Source organism: Chelonoidis abingdonii, chromosome 2, assembly GCF_003597395.2.
Source record: "Chelonoidis abingdonii isolate Lonesome George chromosome 2, CheloAbing_2.0, whole genome shotgun sequence".
Classification (NCBI taxonomy): domain Eukaryota; kingdom Metazoa; phylum Chordata; order Testudines; family Testudinidae; genus Chelonoidis; species Chelonoidis abingdonii.
The window spans coordinates 195,696,334-195,706,907 of NC_133770.1; the positions used below are offsets into that span (position 1 = coordinate 195,696,334).

General features: G+C 46.8%; 1 protein-coding gene across 10 annotated transcripts in view; it reads right to left on the reverse strand.

The window, feature by feature from the left end:
• The window catches only part of ZNF236 (zinc finger protein 236), a 200,841-nt gene that overhangs the window by 50,161 nt on the left and 140,106 nt on the right, over nucleotides 1–10,574 (reverse strand). For all 10 annotated transcript variants that reach the window (XM_075062894.1, XM_075062898.1, XM_075062893.1 and 7 more), the window contains exon 27: nucleotides 8,456–8,611. In XM_075062894.1, the coding sequence (XP_074918995.1) occupies nucleotides 8,456–8,611 (156 nt within the window). The remainder of the gene's footprint in view (nucleotides 1–8,455; nucleotides 8,612–10,574) is intronic.

Consider the following 10,574-nt stretch of genomic DNA (forward strand, 5'->3'; position numbering starts at 1 on the left):
AAAGCGTCCGTGGTGAGCATGAACTTTGGGGATCCTTGCTGGAAGGAAACACCTGTGTAAAGGTTTTCTGGACTTGTCCACCACTGTAGGGAAGCTATAACATTGGGAGGAGGAGTTAGCAGCATCCCTAAGGTGTGTCTGTTGGGTTTGAAACTGGAGTTGAGCCAGCCCTGGAGACATCTCATGTGAAGCCTGGCGTGTTGAACCACGAAGGTGGTGGCTGCCATGTGGCCGAGGAGCTGTAGGCAGATTCTTGCTTGTGTCCTGGGACGAACAAACAGCATGCAGATGAGCTGCGTGACAGCAAGGAATCTGTTGTATGGGAGCGAGGCCCTGCTCTGGGTTGAGTCGAGATGAGCTCCAATGAAATCGATCTGTTGTGTAGGTGTCAGGGTGGATTTTTGCAAGTTTATTTGGAGGCCTAGGCTGTGAAAGAGGGAAATGGCGAAACGCGTAGCTTGAAGTGTCTCGCCATAGGAGTCGCCCTTGATGAGGCAATTGTCCAGGTAGGGGAACAATGTGACCCCGTGTTTGTGGAGGTGAGCCACAACCACGGCTAGAGTCTTGGAAAAAACTCTTGGTGCTGTGGAAAGTCTGACAGGAAGAACTCTGTATTGAAAATGGTCGTGACCGATTGTGAATCGTAGAAAGCGTCTATGAGCTGGATGAATTGATATATGAAAGTAAGCATCCTGTAGGTCGAGGGCTGTGAACCAGTCCCCTTGATCCAATGCAGGTATTATTGTGCCCAGTGTGACCATATTGAATCTTTGTATCCTCACGAATTTGTTAAGTTGCAGATGTGACACTTCTGTGTGATGTAATTGCTCATGAGAAGGGTCCCTGAAGAGGGACGGGGAAGGGTAGGAGGGCAGGATATAAAAGGGATGGAGTAACCGGTCTGAACTATTTCGAGGACCCAGCAGTACTGTGTAATCTGCTGCCAGGCATGCTGGAAAATCTGGAGACGGTGGCCAAATGGGCAAGTAAGCAGTGGAATCAAGGGGTGGTCGTGCAGACCTTCGACCAACATTTCAAAACTGTTGTTTATTGCCCAATGGACGGAAGGTAGTGGCTTGATTTTGATTTTGTCTGCGCTTGGGGGGTCTAGTACGATTCCTAGTTGTGTCATATGGTCTGGGTTGAGGACGATAGTACTGATGTGTGCGTGGTCTTTGGTAGGGTTGGTATTGTTGTCACCTGGGAAGGGATGGGTGAATGCCCAGGGTGCCCAGTGTTGCTCTAGAATCTTTCATGGTATGGAGGAGTTCATCAGGTTTTTTTGAGAAAAGTTTGTCCTTATCAAAGGGGAGATCCTCCACTTTGGTCTGGAGTTCTTTTGGAATGCTGGATGCGAAGAGCCATGAGGACCTACGCATAACCATAGCAGTTGCAGTAGTAAGGGCTGCTGTGTCCACCGTGTCTAAAGATGCCTGTAGGGCCGTTCTGGAAATCAGTTGGCCCTCAGTCAGGATTGATTTGAAGTCTGCTCTCCTATCCTCTGGAATGTAGGAGGCAAATTCAAAAAGTTTACTGTAATTATAAAAATCATAACTGGTGAGGAGAGCAGAATAGTTTGCAATTCTGAATTGTAGTGTAGAGGACGTATAAACCTTGCGGCCCAGGATGTCAAGGCATTTGAGGTCCTTGGTCTTGTGGGGTGGGTCGATATTGTGACTGTTTCGCCCTCTGTGCAACTGCATCCTTGACAAGAGAGTTCAGTGGTGGATGAGAAAATAGGAAGTCTGCACCCCTTGCAGGGACATAATATTTACATTCAACCTTCTTGCAAGTTGGTACTAAAGAGGCTGGGGTTTGCCAGACAGTGTCAGCTGGCTCCATGAGTGCTTCGTTTATAGGGAGCGCGATTTTTGAGGGCACAGACGGTTGAAGGATTCTAAGGAGTCTGTGTTGCGTCTCCTGAACCTCTTCTAAGGGGATATTTTGACTGAGTGCCACCTTCCTAAAAAGTTCTTGAAATTGTTTGCAGTCATCCATGGCCTGTGGAGGTGAAGGGAGGAGGGCTTCATCCGAGGCTAGTGGAGAGTTAGGGGTCGGTGAGTCAGGATATGGTGCATAGCTCCCAGTCTCAGGAGGGGGCTCAGGCACCCTAGAAGTGGACGGAGCAGGAGATTGAGGCATGGAAGGAGGACGATTGGTAGGAGGATGTTGCCATGGGTACCACTGAGGCCAAGGCATAGGGTAGGAGAACCCAGGTGCCGCCCACGGGGGGGTGGAGGGGGGCAAAGTAAGGAAACTGAGGTTGTTGACCTTGAGCCATGACCTGAGGTAGTAGAGGCGCCTGTAGAGGAGAAGCAGGAGGCGAGAACTCCACTTGCTGCTGTAAATCAAGTTCCCCATCAGTGAAAGCCAGTTCAGGTGGAGAGAGTGGCGGTTCAAGAAATGAGTTGTGTGTGTCTAGGAGCGGAGAGTGAGGCTCAGGTGGCACTGAAAGGTCACTCTGGGTGAGAAACTGTTGCTTCCGCTCCCTGGGCTGAGCTGCTCTCTGCTCTAGTTCATTAGTAGGAGAAAGTGAGAATGAGAGTGTTGCTGCGGACTGCTTAGAGGTGCCCTGCAGAGAGTCTGCTGCTGGTGCGCGGGTAGAAGACAGGCTCGGTGCCGACGTTCTTCTCGGTGCCGAGGAGGAGCGTGCTGTCAGCACCGCGGCTCTTTTCGTTGCTGAGGCAGAGCATGCTGTTGGCACCGCGGCCGTTGTCGGTGCCGAGAAGGAGCGTGCTGCCGGCACTGTGGCCGTTTGCGGTGCCGAGGAGGAGCGAGGTGTCCGCGCCGCAGCCGTTTGCGGCGCTGAGGGGACCGGATCCACAAGGACCTTCCTGGCGCAGGAGGTCGGGGTCCCTGCCTCTGTGCTCTGTCAGAGCAGTGGCTGAGGCATTAGAGCAGGCTGAGGCACCTGTCTTTGGTTAGAGTCTCTTCTGTGAGACTGTTGTGCTTCTTGCCTCCGCTCCAGGGAGGGTGATGCAATGCTGCCACCGGTTCCGATCTGGCTGGGGAGCATGAGGGAGCGGGTTTAGCCTTTCCTGTCTCCGACAGCGGCAGTAAGGATTTTTCCATCATCAGGATTTTGAGCCGCAGATCCCTGTCACGACGAGCTCTTGACTTGAGGCTTGCGCAATGGAGGCACTTCGCGGGGATGTGGGTGTTTCCGAGGCACTTCACACAATGTGAGTGCCCATCTGAACGTGGCATGGGTCCTGACAGGAGATGCATCTTTTGAATCCTGAAGCTCCTGGCATTATGAATTAGAGATGGCCGAGGAGAGTGTCAACGGGAGACAAGCCTGAGGGGCTTTTTTTTTTTTTAAACTAGTAACTATACTAAAGGAAGGGAAACAACTGGAAAGTAATTAATAATTATTTCTATGTTCTTTGTTACTGTTTCCTATAGAGACCAGGGAAGAAAAGGCAGCACTGCCCCGAGTCCCGTCTTCAGCCGAGGACGGTTGAGAAGGAACTGAGGAGGGTGTGGGGCGCACACACTCAGGAAGATTCCAACAAGGCGGGAGATACCAACTGAGTGCATGCGCCCCAACCAGGCACTGCTACCGAAAATCTCCAATTAACAGTGCCAGGACGCACCGTCACCTAGAGTGGAGCACCCACAGGGACAGCACTCGAAGAAGAATCATACCTGTCTTGGCCAGGTTGATGCAATCAAAATTACCATGGCTTTGTCCTATTTGTGTAGAATGCTGAAGATTAGCAGCATTGGAGGGGAAGGTATATAGGAGACTCTTTGACCAGGAAAGGAAAAAAGGTGTCCCCAGGGAATGGTGCTTGAGACCTCTTCTCGAACAGAATTTTGCACATATGCAGTTGGCAGTACTGGAAAAAGGTTTATTGTTTGGAAGATGCCAGGTAAGGAAAATCTGCTTTAGTATGGATCTCTCAACTTCCCACTTGTGATCTGAGGTGAAATGTTGGCTGAGGACATTGGCAATAGTGTTTTGGCAGCTGTAAAAATAACCTGTTGAGATATAGGTATGGTGGACTAATCACCAGTTCTATTACTCAAGTGCCTCAGAGCACAGAGAAGGGGATCTTAACCACTTGTTGATTTATGTTGTACATACTGACTCTGTTTGTCATTAGACAAACAGAATGACCCTTCTGTCATGCTGGTAAGCAGACTGTACTGCCCTGAGCTCCATCAAGTTGATATGTAAACTCCTGGGCAGACTATCTGCATGGGATAACCTGGTCCCATAGATCAGTCTCTCATTCTCAGGTGAATGCATCCAAAAAAACTATTGTGACAGTAGGAGGCGGATAACTGAAGGGAATCTCTGAGCATACCTTGTCTGTATTCTTCCACCATTCAAGAGAGACTAGCACTCGGCTGGGAATAAAAAGCAACTTGTTCTAACTCTCTCTGCTGGGTGGGTATAAACTGTCCTGAGCCAGGCTTTGAAGCAGGGTATATGTAAGCAGGTGTGTTACATGACAATGTACACAGTGCCACATGCCCGAAGAGCTGTAGGCACAATCTGGCAACGGTGTGGGGGCTCATTTGGACTTGAGCTATTAAGTATGTCAGAGTGAGAGACCTGTCCTCTGGTAGGCAGACTATGGATGTCATGGCATAAAGAGTGGCCCCTATCAACTCCATTCTCCATAGAAATAAGAGCGGTCCATTTTGCAGTACCAAGGTGAAGGCGAAGCATGTGGAAGACAGACATAGCTTTCTTTACAGCAGTTTGTACTTCAACACAGGTATACCCCTTGAGAAGCCAGCCATTAAAATAGGGGAAACAAATTACTCCTCATTGGCAAAGCTCTGAGGCAACTACCATCATAACTTTTGTAAACACGATGAGTGCAGAGCAGATGGGCTGCAAAGGACGACTCAATACTGACAGTGGTCCTGACCTATGACAAACTGTAAGGCTCTCTCGTGAGAGGGCTGTATTGTGACATGAAAGTACATGTCCGGAAGGTCAAAGGTCACAAAACAGTCTCCTGAATCTAGGGATGGAATGATAGCAGCTAGTGTTACCATCATGAATCTCTGCACTGTGATGAAGGTATTCAGCATGCTGAGATCTAGAATTGGCTTCCACCTACTCTTCTTTTTGGAAATCAGAAAAGTAATTGGAATAGATCTCTTCCTCTACATTAAGTCGGAATTTGTTCCATGGCTCCTATGCGGTGAAGGGAGAGAACCTCTTGCGTCAGGAGAAGTTCATGAGATGGATTCCTGAACAGGGACCAGGAAGGGAGACAGGAATGCAAGAGAATGAAGTTGCCCAGTGTTATAACCTCTAAGAGCTATCTATCAGAAGAAATCTGCTCGCATGAAGTTCAGAAATGGGAGATAATCCCCAGAAGTTGGGAGGAAGGAAAGGACAGAATAATACAGCAGCAAATCTGGATCACAGAGGTATTTGTGACTCTCGACCAAGGCGTCAAAACAAACACTTTGTTGATGGTGGCTGCTGTGTCAATCCAGGTGCAGCAGTTAAGAATTTCCCCCTCTGCATTCAGCGTTTCTTTTTAGGTGCTTCTGAGGTGCTGTGATAGGTGGGAAACTGAGCTGATCAGGATCTCTACACTGTCTGAGGCTGACTAAATCTCCTTTTGTTTGCAAGTGTATTTATGCCCAGCAATTGAAAGGTTGCCCTGAGTCCTTCAGAGAATGCAGAGACTTATCAGAGAACTTGCAAAATAATTTCAGATGATCAAAGGAAAGGTCCTCTACAATGTTCTGGACTTCACATGGAATTCCAGAGGATTGCAACCATGAGACTTGACACATGATTAGAGCTATGGAGATGGATTTAACAGCACTTGCCAGCGGCATCGAGAGAGGACTGTAAAGCTGTTCTGGATAGAGGCCCTTCTGCAACAACTGCCTGAAACTGATTCCTAAGTTCCAAACTACAAGGTAGCAAGATGGCAACTGAATAGCTCTTCTGACCAAAGTATCTATGAGCTCATGGAACATTAGCCTTATCACAAGACGGTCTTCAAATAGTGCTGCCTGTGTCGTTCACTCACTGCATCCATAACCAATGAGTTAGGGAATGGGTGGGAAAATAAAAATTCTGAACCGCTAGCTGGAACTTAATACTTTTTGTCTGACCTCTTAGCTATTAGACAGTTGGGGGAGGAGGCGAGCGAAGTGAGGTGGCAGTAGCAGGGACCTGCCAAATTGTCTTAATGGGTTTAACAATGTCTCGTTTATGGGGAGGGCCACCCATGATGAAGATAGCGTAGCAAGGATGTCCAACAATTTAGGTTGAGTCTACTGGACTTCTTCCAGGGATATTTGAAGAGTGGCTGCCATTCTTTTCATCAAGCCTTGAAAGTGAAGTTGTCCACAGCACATGGAAAGAGCATAATCGCTTCATCCAGGGAGGATCAGGAAATATTTGTTAGAGTAGCCTCCTCATCAACTCTCCTGTTTTTCTAATGTTTCCTCATGAGGTGGGGATTGCTGTTGGAGAATGGAGGGAATCAGGAAATGAAGTCCCTGACGTTCCCTGTGAGCGCTGTGTGCCTTGGAGAACTGTTGGCAGTATGCAGCCCAAGGATCCCAATATGGCCATTGGAAACGAAGGCACGTAAGGGAATGAGACAGGCATCCAGGATTGTCATACTAAGGACGGTGCTGAGGAGGTCGAAGCTGCATGAGTCGTGAAGTATCCCTCAATGTAGCATGTTCCAGAGAGTGTGGTCTAGACTCATAAGAACCCGAACAGAAATTTGAACATCTGAGAGCTCTCATCTGAAAAGTTTAATGGAGGAGCAGATGAAGGAGGAGTGATGATCTGTTTGTATGTATGTATGTATGTATGGACACAGGGGAATCATGCAGTACAGGTGATAGGTGAGGTACTAAAGATAGCAGAGGATGCCATACCAGGAGTCCAACTGAGCTTAAAAACGGAGATGTAAGTTCATTGGAGACAAAAATACCTGGAAAATCTGAACTCCTATGGTACTGGGTGAGGTTGCACAGGAACCTGATGGGCTGTGGTCAAAGAGGCATGCTGCACTAAGAGCAGTGCCAGCAGCGTTGCTATTCGCTGGGCACCAAAGTTACAGCAAATGCTGCAGGCAATACCAACTTCTTCAGTGAGGAGTCCCTACAGTCTCTAGTACTTCAGGCATGCTTCGATGGTACCAGAGGCTTCAGTACCAATTGCTGGGTACCATGTGATTTAAATGAGCTCAAGGACTGCAACTTAGAACCCTTGGTACTGAGATCTCTTGAACTCCTTGGAAGCCTTTAAGGGGCACAGTGTCCCCAGTACAGATGATCCCTTAGAACTATGCTCTTTCTAAGGAGTTTTAGTACTCCTTCTCATAGAAATCTTTCCCACCTCACTTGCCGGTCTACCGGAGGCTGATGGGGCAATATGGTCGCTTGGAGGCCACTGTATGGGTGGGGAGTCTCTGGGCCTGGACCTGAAGCCAGATGAAGGGAGCACTCCATCATGGAGAGGTGAAGTTTAATCTCCCTACAGTGGCTCTTAAAACTAGTACAGATTTTGCACTTTGAGGGCACACGTGTATTCCCAAGGCAGCGGATACAGTGGGGGTGGCTGTCATTAACTGGGAAGGACTCCAAGCAAGTGAGGTAACATTTTAAAGCCTGGGGATATAAGTATGCCCCAAAATATAAAAGGCTTCTTGAAAATGGACACCTCTGTGCAAAGGGAAGTAGAGGCAGCAAGAGGCCAAAGCCTCGGCTAGTGGAAAAGATCCCAAAAGAAATAAAATGATTAACTATAAAAATAAAACTAAAAAAGCAACTAAGAGGCAGGCATCTGCACAAGCGACTACTACTGAACTCTCTGCCTCTGGCCATAGCAGCTGAGAAGGAACTGAGGACAGTTCATCTGTCACAACGAGGATGGATAGGGCACATGCGCAAGCCAAACAGCACTGCTGTCAACAATCACCAATGGAAGGCGCATGTGTATTTCAAGTGGAGCACCCAGAAGGATGCTCTCAAAGAACTGTCTGCTTATAATTACAAAGGACCTGCATCCACTCAGGGAAAAGAAAGCAACAGGGACCTATCACACCAGAAACAGTCAATAAATTTCACTTTTCGTATAGGAATATGAACTGCTTCATATTTACAAAACAATGTGATAACAAGTCCTACGGGAAATTTGAATCATGACCCCTTTATCATTGTTCCTTGATCACATGACAGGTTCCCTAATGCCTCTAATTTAATAGGAAACATCTGTGTATTACTCCTTTAACTATCTCAGTGCACCAGTTTTAGATGCACTCCCTTGTTCTCTCTTGCTCCCTGTCCTGTGGGGATGAACATGAGTGAGTCAGGTGAGAGAACAGACAAAATCTTGGGCTGTGTAATCGGAGAGTAAATGAATTTAACATTTTAGATTTACTGAACTGGTCCAGCAAATTATTTTTCCACACAGAAAGTTATTTCTCTTATGAAATCAATTAGTGCTTACCTGAAGCGTTCAGTGATGTACCCTGAGACAGAAGTTGATCATTGCTTATAGTTAACGTAGCACCTGTTGACTGATTGCTAATTGATGGTGCTGTCAGTCGTAAACTCCCATTCAGCTCATTACTTCCAGAAGAATTATGCTGAATAAGATCTTGACCTAAAAGAGAAATTACTTTTATGACATCTGGAAACTCCAGAAGAGCAATTTTGCTGCTAATGTATTTAGTTCAAACAAGTTCTCATTAAACAGTACTAGGACAAATAGTACATTCAATCGAAAGGATTAATTTTGTACTTGGGGCAATATTAGTAAGGAAGATTATGAAATTGTGGATTTTTTTTAAAGTATACTCCACTATTGTAGGAATATTTCCAAAAGGAGCAGTATCAAGTGTATTATTACATATAAAAAACACAAGCTAAATGTGCAAGTTTCCGCAATTTATTAAAATGTAATTGAAATAAATGTATATTATGAAACTGATTTACAGAAAGGTGAAACATCATCAGAAAATGAAGAGACAGTTCATTAGTACCTGTGAACATAAAGAATTGGTTTGCACAAGTGAAGATTTTCAGATACCGCAGACAGACAAATTTTTGTACACTTAACTACTGAGCTCACTAATACTTAGATATTCAGGAGCAAACAAGAAGTCTGATTTAGTTAGGCCCATGAAAATGTACTAATGAAGACATGAGACCCAGTACCCGGACCCAGAGCTTAATTGTTGAAAATCTGTCCTTTGATATAAGAGGAACTAACCTGTTCTGTAACTGTTGTTCTTCAAGATATGGTACTCATGGTCATTCCACTACAGGTCTGTGTGCCCAGTGAACCACAGCTGGAGATTTTCCCCTTAGTGACACCCATCAGGGTGGCGCATGTGCCTTCTGTTGCCTCATACTGCAGTGCATGGTATAAAGCAGGGGTCCCCAACATGGAGCCTGTGGGTGCCATGGTGCCCGCCGGGGCATCTAAGTGCGCCCACGTACTGGTCAGCAGACGAGCATCCACCAAAATGCTGCCGCCAAGCTGCGTCATCCGGAGGTGTCGCTGCCGAAATGCCGCTGATTTTCAGTGGTATATCAGCGGTGACACCTCTGGATGATGGTGCTTGTCAGCAGCATTTCGGCGGCGATGCCTATTGATGTTGCTGCTTGTCGGCGGAATTTCGGCGGAAGCTCGTCCGCTGCCACGGTCCTCCATTGCTCGTCATCTGGTGCCTGCCAGACAAAAAAGTTTGGGGACCACTGGTATAAAGGATGGAGCCATCCCCAACAATGCTTAGTTCCTTTTTACTGGACAGACTCCAGTATAAAGGGGAAAGGGGTGGGCATCATGGAATGGATATGTGCATGCTTCTCAAAGAACAACAGTTAAAGAACAGGTTAGTAACCATTTTTTCTTCAAGTCATTGCACATGTCCATTCTACTTCAGGTGACACACAAGCAGTTCAGTTTGGAAGTGGGATCAGAGTCTACCTGAACAATAATGAGAGGACTATTCATCCAAGTTTGGCATCATCTCTGGAATGCTGATACAGCATAATGAGGTGCAAAGGAACACACTAATGACCAAGTTACAGCTCTACAAATGTCTTGTACAGGCACCAGATCTGTTACACTGGTAATGTTGTAGCATATTCTTATACAGGAGGAAATTCGTAACGAGATTCTCTGAGTTGAGACTAAAAGAACCTTCATCCTGTCTTCGAATGCCACAAACACTTGTGATGACGACCTAAATGGTCCAGTCCTGTTCAAGTACAAAGCTAATGGCCTCATGGAGTATGCAGTCTCTCCTCACTCTTATGAGCATAGGGTTTAGGAAAGAAATTTGGTTAGTATATTGCTTGATTAATTAGAAGTGAGAGATTAATTTAGTCAGAATTTTCAGATGTGGGCTAAAAGACGGTTACTCACCTTTGTAACTGTTGTTCTTCGAGATGTGTTGCTCATATTCATTCCAAGTAGGTGTGCGCGCGACACGTGCACGTTCGTCGGAAGAATTTTCCCCTAGCAACACCCGGCGGGTCGGCAGGCGCCCCCTGGCGTGGCGCCTTTGCGGCACCGTATATATGCCCCTGCCGACCCGGCCGCTCCTCAGTTCCTTCTT